Raw genomic sequence first — 13,517 nt, 5'->3', positions numbered from 1 at the left:
CCAACTCGCCTCGAATTTGATTCAGTGTGGCTAATTGAACTTTTGAGTATCATGATGTACACCAAACAAGAAAGACATATAGGTGAAATAAAAAGATTGTATTTCAGTTGGTACATCCTTCTGCTTAACATCAAGAGATAAAGTTGGAATGATAATATAATTATAATAATATTCTATATGTAAATGGTGCAACCCTTGGCCCCAATTCAATGAAATGATCAGTACAACACAGACGACCAAGAGGTTGGGTGTAAAAAAAATTCTGAAAAATCGAAAACCCAAACAAATTGAACCTACCTTAACTAAAAAAAAACCGAACTCATAAAACGTAAAAGTCTTTATGAATGGTTTTTAAAGGCATGATTGCCTTTCCAACACCATTCCGGTAATTAATCACTTTTTGCTTTGTCTGAGATAAATTGAAATTCCGACACAAACTAATGTAAGTAACTGAAGATTGTATAGGCTTGAGTTTTTTTTTCCTCTCCGGTCACAAAGGAGGCCTATAGGTCTATTACAATGATAGTAACTAAAGCAAAACAAATGGGTACGTAACTTCCACTTCTTGATTCCGAATCGACGTCTTTTGCCTCTGCACTAGAACCCCATCCTTAACTTGGGCAAGGTTTAAAGACAGTGAAGAGCTGTCTTGAATGAAATACTGTGCTTAAATCAGGCAAAGAGAAAAAAGAAAACATCTAATAACTAGACAGAGAATATATTAAAGAAGAAAAAAAAAAGTATTATCCGAATACAAAACCTATGTTCAACTTCAGAGCCATAGACATTGGATTTCTCTTATAGCTCCGATGACCATTGCTTTCACTGAAATGTGACCGCGATCAGTCTTCTGGCGAAATGGCGCCTATTCGACACCCATAACAGTGATCCCTGGGAGTATTGATTCACATTGCTCGAGCCTGGCTTCTTGCTAAATGTCACGGTATATGTAGCTGTCTGGTGTGTCCCTGAGAATGTGATCACGCTTGGGCTCACCTTGACATCGACTCCAGCTGAAGCATGAATCCTACATGTGTAGGATGAGTTAGCAGGCCCCACATTTGTTACCGCCCTCGTATAATTTTGCGGGCTGAGGCCAAAAACTATACTGATGGAGGGATAGTTCAACTGCGCCTCGGGTATGCTTGGTATTTGTGAGCACACGATGTTTCTATGTGCTATGACAGAAACTTCAGCATCCTTATATCCCAGTCCGCACAAGTAGGGAATATAGTCGCCTGGCCTGATGTCGTAAATGAGGCCTGGGTGGTTTGCTCTGGCTGGGGCAACATGGCCCACGCCTGTGGCGAAGTAGTTTGCAGGACGCAGTTTTTCAGCCAGGATGGGTTTCTTGTCACGGGTTAGGATATCGCAGTAGTCATGATCCCTGATTTCATCACAGCAGGGGAACAGAAAGGGTGCACGCGCGCTTTAGAGCAAAGCAGCAATTCCGCTCAAAGGACTACCTTACCATTTACATCAGAGTTTCTCAATGACCCAGGATAACATTGTGCCGAGGAAGAGTCCCCACTTGCCCCTGCATAAACTAGCGGCAGGACTCTCGAGTAGAAGTCCTGTGGCTGGAAGATAGACTGGCCCTGGTACTCGGCCCCATTCCCAAGCTGGACAGTGGCACTCATGGTCCGATCAACAGTGCTCACCCCGACGGTCAGAACCCATGGAGCCTCATTTGACAATGTCTTTCCCGTTGGACCTTGGTTCCCGGCTGAGCAGGTTACAAAAATTCCCTCCTGGATTGCCCCGAATGCTCCCACGGCAACCTCGATTTTAATAAATGAGAGCTCAGGTGCACCCAGAGACAGCGAGAGAATGTCAACACCATCAGAAACTGCAGCGTCGATCCCTGCTAATATGGCGGTTTCAGGGCATAAAGCATTGATACACACCCTATAGATAGACAAGTGGGCTAGGGACGCCATCCCAACTGCCGTTCCATCGGCCATCTCAAATGCGTTTGCGCCCTTCCCAAAGTTCCCAGCCACCGTGCTTGCAGTGTGAGTTCCATGCCCCTCCTCATAGAATGGTGGCCGACCATTACGGGAGGGGACAAAATTTCTTGCATCGATGATCTTGTTGTTGCAGTGCGTTTCATTGAAATCACATCTGCCTTTCCATTTGGCAGGAGGAGGGGGTAACTGAGAAGGAAAGGTGGTCGGGATTAATTCCTGAGTCCAGAACCAAGATTTCCGTCTTTTAACAGCCCTACGCTTTGGTTCAGGCCCAAGCAGGCAGGCGTGTAGGTCGTGTGCAGGGGGAGCATTTCCTCCTCCTTTGCGAACATGACCCCCTCTATCAACTGCAGGGCCTTGGCCTCAAGCGGGGTGAGCTTCGCTGCGAAGCCCGTAATCACATTCTTATTCGAATAGATGACTCGAGATCATCTACTATGGAAGCCACCTGATCTTCTGGTGCTTTGACATGGATAATGTAAGTGGACAAGTCATCCTCCACGCCATCACCATCTGCACGGGATTCATCAAAAGTAGCAGCAGCCCGGGAGAAGCCGAGTGCAAATACCAGGCTAAGGAGAAAGATCGCCTTCATTGTCAGCGACCTCCCCAACTTCTTGTCCCCCATTATTGCTAAAACTAGAATTATGTGCCACCATCAAACTCACATAGATATTGCAGATTCGAGATTGAAGGAAGAAGATCCAACAGATTGAGGATTAGCTAATTTAGGACAGTTTTTTTTGGGAATGAATCAAAAAGAGAGATCGGAGGTCGTGAAGCCGCCACCATGGATAGTATTGTTGCCGACTCCATTTGACATTTTGTCTAACGGCAATGGCTGTCCCTCGCAATTTACACAACCGAAGACTTTGCATCAGGGACTTGGTAACAAACTTTGTGTTTTCCGATAAGCAGGGTAGATGTTAACCCTTAAAAAATGAATAACTGATTGTTATTCAGATCACGAAAAATTGGGCTGGTTGTACCGATAAGCAGCAGTTTCATTGTTATACTCCCTTACTTTGAGCACAAGTAGTTCGATTCCAGCAAACTGGTTCTTCTTAAGCAGTTGTTCATTGCCATTTAATTAATATAGCGGGGCCGGATTGGCTTTATTTAGATTATTGAGTGAAACATTTTCACTAGGAGAATATATACTTGACAACCATTATGAAGTAACTATATATTAAGTTCTTCTAGTAACAAATAAATATACTTTACCTGTGTGAATTAGTTTCGGTGGTTTAACACGTCTTTTCCCTTAATATGATTTCGAATTCGAGTCTTACGAATGAAATAAATTTGTTCAAGTCCACGTAGGACGTGCAGGCGAAGCATCAAAGCCGCACGTTGCCACGTGAGGGCAAACGTTTAGATATATTGTCCCACACGAAAAAATAAAAAAAGAAATTTACGAGTTATAAAACTCGAGCTAATAAGTTGCGATACTCAATCATTTATAAAATCATGTATTTCTTTTTTTATTTTTCCGCATGAAATAATATATCTCAATAAAATTATTTATCATTTAACATGACTGAAACTCGAATTAATTGAAATCCTCCCGGAGCAAACTGAAAAAGTATATATGCATATATATAATTATATATACATATATTCTAAAAAATAATAATCATATTTCATTTTCTATTTTCTCGTGAATGTGAAAGAAGCTAAACCCAGAAATTCCTCCTCATCATCAAAAGTTGCAGAAAAGGTCAAACGAAAATGGCATTTCCACTTCTCAGAGCAGTACCCAACACCTCTGCTGCCATAGCAGCATCTTCGATCCCTGCAACCTTTGCCTTCTCTTCTTCCTATTTCTCTTCGTCTTCGTCTCCATCTTCCAATTCATTTCGATTCGCAAAAACCCATCTTTCCTCTTTCACGAATCCACCAAGGGCCCCCCGCCATTTCCACCTCGTCCAGAGCTTCGCCCAGTCTCCCTCAGCTCTGCCCATGGAAGCTCCCACATCCCAGCAGGTATTTAATGGAACCCAACTTCTCTTTGCCTCGATTGGCGAGTTTAATGCGCTCGATTAGCTTCTAAGTTCTCACGTCTGTTCGGTTTTCTCGATTCTCGATTGGCAGAATGGTGGGGTTTTGCCGGAGCTACTTGTAAGTCTTTCGTCAATTTTCAATTTTTTTGAGTAGATTTTGTAACAACTGATGCAGATAATTCTTGGAACGATGATGTTTTTCGTCCGTTCTTGTTAATTCAGCTGAAATTGGGCATTGGTCAATTCTGAATTAGTATTGTTTTACGATTCAGACTGAGTTTATGGTGGATATGAAGTGCGAGGGATGCGTTAACTCGGTCAAGAATAAGTTGCTGACTGTTGATGGTAAGTCATGAAAATCAGTGAATTTATGTTAAAACTTCAATCAAGCCTTTCCGGTAATCTCAAAAAGTAATCGGGTCCTTTTCTGTGATGAACTTCTTCCAGGGGTGAAGAACATTGAGTCGGATTTGACAAATCAGGTTGTGCGAGTTTTGGGTACTTCCCCTGTGAAAGTTCTGACAGAAGCATTGGAGCAGACCGGCTGCAGAGCCCGTCTGATAGGCCAAGGGGTACCTGAAGGTCTGTAATCGAATTTATCTGAATGTTATGTAGCGATTGGACGTCAGTTACGCTTATGCCTCATACCCCGATTGGAAGTAGTCTATCAAAAGTAGAGATAACTTGGATATCCTCAAAGGCTGAAAGCAGTAAGATTCTGAGTTGTGAAAATAATGATAAACAGAGTTTGTTAATTAGGATGGTGAAATGCAGATGTCAAAGTTTTTGCAGTATCATTTGGCTCTCAAATTCCAATTACGTTGAGAATTGTCTGGGATCAGGATTTTATTTTTCCAATGACTTGAACAGGAAATGACATGAATATGAAGACATCATTTCACTGCTTTAGCAGCAACCTATAGTATAGAACTTATCTGGGTGCTAAACTGGCAAATGGCATTTAAGGGCATAAGTGATTTCAAAGATGAGAATCATGCAGTGTGTTTTTATGTCACCTCGAAATTCTGACATAATCAGATGGAACTTTAGGTTTTTTTTTTTCCTTTCATTTATTTGTGCTCAGCAATGCACTTTGTTAAATTGGGTATTGGACGATCATATGTAGGCTATGTTAAAAAATGAGCTTTAACCCTTGCAGGAATATTGCATATTGCAGGACGATCTATGAATGCTTCATAGATAGAAAAAATAAGTATTTTCTGGGAATCTTTAATCAACGCAGGCTGATTTAAAGTAGGCAAAAACGTACGAACTTTAGTCTGTTGGAACTTTCTACACTACCTTGTATTCATTCATTATTTATGTTTCTCTCTGTTTTTTCTTTAATAAGCTTATGTTGTAGTCACTCAGTCCAGTCTCTTTTTGACTGTTTGATAAATCTCATGGGAGTAACATATCTGCAGTCTTGAGTTGCAGATTTCTTAATTTCTGCTGCTGTCGTTGAGTTCAAAGGCCCTGATATTTTCGGCGTAGTTCGATTTGCTCAATTGAACATGGAATTGGTACGGATTGAGGCCAACTTTAGTGGACTCTCTCCTGGAGCACATGGTTGGTCCATCAATGAGTTTGGTGATCTGACAAGAGGCGCAGCTAGCACTGGGGATGTCTTCAATCCTGAGGCTGAAGGGACCATGGAGACGGTTGATTTGCAAATTATGCTCCTACTAGCATCTGACGCATATGAAACTATTTTTGGATTTCCATATAATAATGATTAGCGTTTCTCTCGAAATCATGCATAGGCAGGGAATAATCTTATCATTCGTCAGAGTAATTGTTTTGATGAATAGATGCTAGGAGTCAGGCTTTCCAATACTCTCTGTTTATTGCTGATTTGATCCCCATACTACTTTTTGGGCTAATTCAGTTCCTGTGCTGCCACATTGGACATGTGACACATCTTTTAGTGATGTTTGAAGCCAAGGTGGTGCCACTTAGCATGCGTCCAAACAAGGTCCATGTGAGTAAAGGAAAAGGAAACCTTCAATTCTGAAACAGACAAAAAAAATCTGAATTGCCCCATCGAATTAGAATAGAAAGGAGAATAACATTAGTGATCTTGAATTAGGAAAGAGGCCATTTGGTTCTGCTCTGGCATGCCTTTGGCTAAATTACAATTTATCTATTTGAATTACACTGCATATGTATCCACTGTGATGTCAGCAGAGGCCCTAGGACAACCTAGGAAGATAGAGTAGACGGATCAGATTAGCCCAAACATCTGAGCTCAGGATTATGTGAACCCTTTTAGGATGAACGTGAAGCTTTGGCAGCTTGTGGTCGGTTTTAGTTAGTTGGTTCTCCCAGTTAATGATCTGTGTGGATAATCTGTGAGACGCATTCCAATTGAATAATTTTCTTACTTGGTGTGGAGTTATTTCATTTTTCAGCTTCCTCAATTGAAGTTTATGACGGACCGTGTTTTCCCTTCTAAAATGTCTCTTGCAGCGGATTGGCGACCTGGAAACATTGGAAGCTGACAAGAAGGGCGAGGCCTTCTTCTCGGGTGTAAAAAAGAATCTGAGGGTTGCTGATCTGATTGGGCGGTCGGTAGTTCTGTACCGAACCGAAGATAAGTCGGAGGCAGGCATTGAAGCTGCTGTAATAGCAAGAAGTGCTGGTGTAGGTGAGAACTACAAGAAGCTCTGCACATGTGACGGGACAATCATATGGGAGTCTAGCAGTAATGATTTTGTCACTGCAAATGTTTGATTGCTCTAGCCCTATTGAAAATGGCAGAATTTTCACGTCATGTCATCAGATTTGTACAACTAATTTGTAAGCCGCGTGTGCTCGAAATTATTGGCAACACTATACACTGATTGAAGAGCTTTTCTTCTGTCGTTCAAAGTGTCGGATCTTAAGGCTGCTGGTTGCTCATGTAGGGCCTTCACCTGATTAAAAGATTTCGGCGATCATGACTGTTTTCATCATGACCATAAGATTTATGTGCTAACTATTGCATACTTAAGAGAACAAGTTTGAGCTTCCATCTATCGTGAAATTACTTAACAGCTGACGTAAAATTTTCCCGGCCAGCTGTTTGTTTCCTGTACAATAATTCCTATGTTTCTTGAACCTCTCTGGCAAATAGCTTGCTTTATGAATAAAATCAAAGTTACAGTAATTGATACGTATCAGTAAGGAAAGGGACATTGGACAAGACGTTTGAATAACATAAGATGGCAGACAGGCGAAAATGAAGACTCCTATGTCTTATTCACCAAAGAAAAAAAAGAAAAAAGACTCCTATGTCTTCTTGGATCTTTATCTTTGAGATCTACCAGAATGTTTTTGAGAAATTGATCGATCCCCTTCTCTTTGTACTCCCTTATCTGTTCTCTTTTATTTGCAAATGACGATTGTTTTGGCGATATAAACAGCAGAACAAGAGTTAACAAGTCGAGCTAAGGTATGACCATTGAGCAATGCGCTCGAACAATATCGGGGGAATAGACCTCTTCACTTGCATTGGACTTGGGCTGAAGCTAGTCTGAGCGACTCTTCAGCGTAGTCCATTTCTCCTCGTCCTCCTGCTATACAACGATAGCGACTCTAAGCAGGCCCAAGTTGTGCCAAGTATTCCACGGCGGTCCCCCTTAGTTACTTCACGGCGGTCGCCCTCTTCACTTTATGCAGTGCGACTGACTTTTCTAGTCAGACCGGTAGATATAGGCAGTGAAAGGCTAGTGAAACTTTGCAACTGGTTCATGTACCGGCAATAGCTATTATTGATTCGTTTGAATAACATAAGATGGCAGACTGGCGAAAATGAAGACTCCGACGTCTTCTAGGATCTTTTATCTTTGAGATCTACCAGAATGTTTTTGTGAAATTGATCGATCCCCTTCTCTTGTTGACGCAGCGGAATTAATTGCAATCTGTTGATTCGTGCACGAATACTAGAAAACAATATTCTATAACCTGTTGATTCTACGAATGTCAGGGAATAGACATCAAACTCGAATCAAATCCGAAAATGGGCAAAAGAGTATGGTAGCTCCAAAACTTTATTGATGATAATAATAATAATAACTGTCCTTAACCCTAGGGTTTTACAAAACTTAAATGGGAATTAAAACGCTTAAATTACACGAAAGACATAAACTTCTCCTAAAATTACAAAAATGTTCAAATAACATAAAAATACCCGTTTGAGGCCCTAAATGATGAAATTCGCCTTAAAAATACCCGTTTCCTTCGAAATAAGGTCGTTAGAACCTGTTTTTTCGAAGATACCAATTCGCCACGTCTTTTGTCGCATCATTTATACTCCCTTATCTATTCTCTTTTATTTGCAAATAACGATTGTTTCGGCAATACAAACAGTGGAACAAGAGTTCGTAAGTCGAACTACTGGATGACCATTGAGCAATGCGCTCGAACGGTAACGGGTGAATAGACCTCTTCAGTTGCATTGGACTTGGGCTGAAGCTAGTCTGAGCGACAAACAGATTCCTCTTCAGGGTAGTCCATTTATCTTCGTCCTCCTGCTAGCCAATGAAAGCTCGCGGAATCTCGATTGATAGCGACTCAATCTTGTATAATCAGGGCCAAGTAGCTCCAAGTATTCCACGGCGGTCCCCCTCAATTACTTGCGGCCCGCCACTTTAGCCAAGTCAAAGATGAATTTGAGTCCGTCCATATTGTCTTATGCAGTACGACTGACTTTTCTAGTCAGACCGATAGATATAGGCAGTGAAAGGCTAGTGAAACTTTGCAACTGGTTCATGTACCGGCAAAAGCTATTATTGCGACATCACGCCCGTGCAATATCTTATCCTTAATATCCATCCTTTGAAAGGCTTGCCGAGAAACTGACTTACCAACAATTATAATGTATCATGTCAATTGACGCATGATTTGACTGGTTGGCGCGGCGGCAGCCCAAGGGTGCATGTTAAATATTGAAATGTCAAAACAATCAAATGTCACACCATGTCATATTTTCCTTGAACATGCATCAAGATGTATCAGAGAAGACTATATGAACCAACACTCATAAATTAATATTCATAATCATATATAAATTGCACCTTTTCTGTTTTTTTCTGACAAAAAAAGGTGCTTCTGACAAGTAAAAGGCTTGAGCTTTAGTTAGGAAAAAATGTACATATTGGACAATGACATATAAACAACCTAGAACTGTATGTAGATATTGGGTTATAAGATATAATCATGATCCTCAGAAGGATAATGGAAAGCAAAAGGAAGAGGCGTGATGAGTGATACGGATGAGAATTGAATTTGAAACTACTTATTCCGAATCAAAATTGCAAGAAATTAAAGCCTTTTTTCACACGACATATATATATATATATATATTGGTTACAAGAGAGATCATAAGTTTAATATAATGAAATAAAAACTCTAATAATTAATAAAGAAGTATGATAATTTTATCACGAGATAAACTTAAAACCTCTTGGTTACGCTATATTCTCCTATATATTTTTTCTTTTTGCTGGACGTGAAATATTCTTTATTTGAGTTAAAATGGTATATAGTCGAGTTAAAGAAAGGAGAAACTAACTGGTAAATGGGAAACGAGAGAGGACTTGAGAGGAGAGGGAGGAAACTTTGTGTGAGGGAGATAATTTCTTTAAATGAAAAATAGAGCATGTACAATGGTAATTATTTCATCTTAGAATGATCTGAATTGGTTCCTTTTTACGCGATTAAAAAACAAAAAAGGTTAAAACAATATTATTGTAAGTGATCATAAAAGTTGGTAAATTTCCTAAAGGTTTAGGCACGTGTTTAACTGCGATAATCTTGGCTCAATGATTAATTGAACTCACATTAGATATATACATATATATATATATATACTTTATTTGCAGTATAAAAATTCAAAATTTATAGAAAGTAATTCGCAGTTAAAACTAAGTCCACGTTCGAATTTATCACAGTTAATAAACTGAGAATTCTTATGATTACGTGTTTCTTGACTGTTCAACCCACGCATATTTGAGATGCTCTTATAGCTTATATATAAAGTGCCCCGTGGAAGCATATCCAGTATATGTGTATCTAAAAAAAAGTGAGTGAAAGGGATGGATTTCTTAGTCTTGCTTTTGTGTCTTTACCTTTCATGGGGTCTCTTCCAAGCCCTATGTTTCATCGCAAACAGAGGCAAACCAAGCCGTAAGGGGCTGCCTCCGGGCCCACGGCCGCTTCCCATCGTGGGCAACCTCCTCCAGCTTGGTGATAGGCCCGACAAGTTGTTCACGGAGCTTGCCAAGACCTATGGCCCCATCATGACCATGCAACTGGGCCGCATCACCACCGTGGTCATCTCCTCGGCTCAAGTGGCTCGGGAAGCCCTCCAGACCCATGACCTGGCCTTCTCCAGCCGAACGATTCTTGACGCCGTCACACCCTATGACCATGACAGGCTAAGCGTTGCGTGGCTTCCTGTATCACCGTTGTGGAGGTCCCTAAGGAGGATAATGAGCTCGCACATATTTGCCACTAGGAAGCTTGATACCACCCAGCAGCTCCGCCACCAGAAGGTGGACGAGGTCCTTGCCCTGGTGCGCAAGAGAGCCCATGCTGGAGAGCCAGTGGAAATAGGCGAGACCGGCTTCAGGACCTCACTAAACTTCTTATCGAACACGTTCTTCTCTCTGGACCTTGCAAACCCCGGCTCCGATGATGGTGGCAAGGAATTCAGGGATATCGTATGGAACTTGATGGTCGAGGTCGGGAAACCGAACCTCGCCGATTATTTCCCTGTGCTCAAGCTGATTGACCCCAACGGCCGGAGGCGTCATTTGGCCGTCTATTTTGGGCAGATGCTCGATATATTTGATGGCCTAATCAAGAAGAGGTTGCAGTTAAGGGGGAAATCAGCTGATCCTACAAGGACCAATGATGTTTTGGATTCTCTACTTGATATTAATGAAGACGACAATGAAGGGATTAGCATGGACCATATCAAGTTTCTGCTTTTGGTACTTAATAACATTTCCCCTTACTTGTTTCCCTTACTGTTTCGTTCTACCTTCTCAGTATACTTAAAGACAAGCTTTTTTTTTTTCCTTTCTTTTTTCTAATATAAATTGGAGTAGGGGGCATTAATAAACGAAATCAACCAAGCAAGTAATTATAATTTGGTAGAAAGAAAGAGAGCAAGAGATTGATAGAAGCTCGGTTGCAAATTAAATAATCTAATTTTTTTTCGAGTATATTTAAAACATCATTTATCAAAAGTTTAAATTTTATTTTGAAATTCTGTGCTCATGAGATTTTACCCTTCGGTGGGCCGACACGGCTCGAACTGGATAAATCAGGATCTGTTAAGCTTCTGGATATCACGGTACATACCAAAAAAAAAAAATTCTGTGCTCAGGTTATTTATTTATTCAGTATAACTCTCTTTATCTTTGGGTCCATGTTGATCATTTCCTATCCCTATCCGTATATATTACTATTCTATGCGGAAACAAAAGGTCTATATACTTAAAGACAAAAGATAATTTATGGTGGAACTCGCTCTTAGTTCTGTCTTTGTTTTCAAATGAATGACCTTCGTGCTTTTTCTATAAAATGATAAGTTTGTCCACTAAGTGGATACAACCTTTTATGTGAATTTTTTCAGTAAATACAATGAGTAGTTGCTCGTAAATTGCTCTAATATTAACTAATAGCAACTCAACACTACAACATAATAGTAAATTAGCAACTAAGTAAATTATCTCATCTATACATTTATTTAGCTGTCAAGCTCTGTAGCTATGGAGCTATGCCAAGTGATGTGCGACTGAGAGTTATTTCTGTTGTTATAAATTTTAGTAACTATATTTTACTCCTTGGCGAGTAAAAGCCTGAATTTTTAATTTAAAAAATAGTAGAAAATCCCTATGTTTTCTGATAGACAAACCAGATAGGTAGTGATCCGAAATGAACCAATCCGACTGCGAGCCACCTTGGTCCAAGTCCAACGAAATTAATTTTGTGCAAATCAAATTCGAATCCATAGGCTCCATTTTAAAAGACCAATGGGTAATCCAACGTGCAAGGACTTCTTATCTAAACTTACAATTTTATGATTTATTTTACGCTTCACATAAATTGTTTTGTTTTTAAACTTACCAATTTGTATTCTTTTAAATAATACTTAATTAAATAATACTTCACATAAATTTCTATTTTTCTCGACATAAGTTTCATCTAAAATTTATTTGAAGAAGTTTTTTAGTAATCATTTTCAGCAAAAGTTCTATTGAAAAGTATCTTTATTTATTTAAAAATCTTTCGATAAAAACATTCCAACCTATTTCTGGTAGACTTAGATAAATTGTCAAAAATTATCTTACTTATAAATTCCATCAAATATTTATGTGAAAATTCTAAACGATGCACTCTTTATATTTAGTATAGACTAGCTAGAAAATTTAGTATAGACTAGCTAGGAGAGAAAGAGGCCAATCCACTCCTTTATATTTAGTATAGACTAGCTAGAAAACTTATTTACCTTGATTGGTTTCACTAAAGTTGATTAATGTAATACACAGGACTTGTTTGTCGCTGGTACAGATACCACCTCGACCACATTAGAATGGGCGATGGCGGAGCTTCTCCACAATCCAGATAAGTTATCGAGAGCAAAAGCCGAGCTCGAGCAGATAATTGGCAGGGGTAACCCCGTGGAAGAATCTGATATCCCGCAACTGCCATACCTGCAGGCAGTAATCAAAGAAACCTTCAGACTGCACCCGACTGTCCCCTTGCTGGTGCCTCACAAGGCTGAGGTAGAGACTGAATTCTGCGGCTTCACCGTACCCAAGGGCGTGCAGGTTCTCATCAATGTTTGGGCCATAGGTCGGGACACGAGCTCGTGGGAGGACCCGGACGCGTTCATGCCAGAAAGGTTCTTGGGGCCCAACTCGGGAATTGATGTTAAGGGGCAGAATTTCGAGCTCATTCCTTTCGGGGCAGGCCGACGAATATGCCCAGGTTTGCCATTGGCCATGAGAATGTTGCACTTAATGCTGGGCTCCCTCGTGAATTGCTTTGACTGGAAGCTCGAAAATGGGATGAAACCAGAGGACATGAACATGGAGGAGGCTTTAAGCATAACCTTGCGAATGGTTCATCCTCTTCGAGCTGTGCCCGTACCTCTGTGAATCCAAAACCATTGTTTGCTACGTGATCTAGTTAGTGCATATAACCCGTAAGATAGGGGCTCCTACAGCGTGCTAGTAATAAACCATAGAGAGGGATTTCGTTTATCGCCATTAAAAGTGGCAAAACTTATGTACTTCTCAGATATGAATAAAATTTAACTTGTCATAAGCTCTATGTGTTCGGAACTTTTGGCAGCACCATGGACCGATTGAGGTGTTTTATTGCTTCTCTGTGGTTCATAGTATCGGAATCTCAAGACCTAAAGGTTGCTCATATATTTATATAGTTCCTTCAGTTGACCAAAACTGCGCTTCGGGAGCACGACACTGCATAAATGAAAGGAATTGCCTGTCGACACACTCGCCACGGTAAACTTGTGTTCAGACCTAGT

The 13,517-nt window shown here is 40.4% G+C and overlaps 2 protein-coding genes and 1 pseudogene across 4 annotated transcripts; 2 read left to right on the top strand and 1 right to left on the bottom strand.

The window, feature by feature from the left end:
- Nucleotides 1-688: 688 nt before the first annotated feature.
- LOC116206996 lies at nucleotides 689-2,598 on the bottom strand (annotated as a pseudogene).
- A 1,008-nt stretch (nucleotides 2,599-3,606) lies between these two features.
- On the top strand, nucleotides 3,607-6,927 carry LOC116192036 (copper chaperone for superoxide dismutase, chloroplastic/cytosolic-like). 3 transcript variants are annotated; one of them, XM_031520432.1, is made up of 7 exons: nucleotides 3,607-3,956; nucleotides 4,065-4,091; nucleotides 4,246-4,318; nucleotides 4,421-4,555; nucleotides 5,411-5,634; nucleotides 5,862-5,954; nucleotides 6,443-6,927. In XM_031520432.1, the coding sequence occupies exons 1-7, from the start codon at nucleotides 3,702-3,704 to the stop codon at nucleotides 6,704-6,706; spliced, it is 1,071 nt and encodes a 356-aa protein (XP_031376292.1). In that variant the 5' UTR covers nucleotides 3,607-3,701; the 3' UTR covers nucleotides 6,707-6,927. The 3 variants fall into 3 exon arrangements, with proteins under 3 accessions (XP_031376292.1, XP_031376293.1, XP_031376294.1); XM_031520433.1 differs by lacking the exon at nucleotides 4,065-4,091; XM_031520434.1 differs by lacking the exon at nucleotides 5,862-5,954 and having other exon boundaries at nucleotides 3,610-3,956.
- A 3,076-nt stretch (nucleotides 6,928-10,003) lies between these two features.
- Nucleotides 10,004-13,294, top strand: LOC116190824 (geraniol 8-hydroxylase-like). The gene is made up of 2 exons (XM_031520185.1): nucleotides 10,004-10,950; nucleotides 12,514-13,294. Exons 1-2 carry the CDS (start codon nucleotides 10,051-10,053, stop codon nucleotides 13,123-13,125), a joined length of 1,512 nt encoding a protein of 503 aa, XP_031376045.1. The 5' UTR covers nucleotides 10,004-10,050; the 3' UTR covers nucleotides 13,126-13,294.
- Nucleotides 13,295-13,517: the final 223 nt, after the last annotated feature.

The sequence above is a fragment of the Punica granatum genome, chromosome 1 (genome assembly GCF_007655135.1).
Source record: "Punica granatum isolate Tunisia-2019 chromosome 1, ASM765513v2, whole genome shotgun sequence".
NCBI classification, from domain to species: Eukaryota; Viridiplantae; Streptophyta; class Magnoliopsida; order Myrtales; family Lythraceae; genus Punica; species Punica granatum.
Note: the sequence above shows the minus strand (reverse complement) of the source record. Positions and strands in the feature narration are given on the sequence as shown.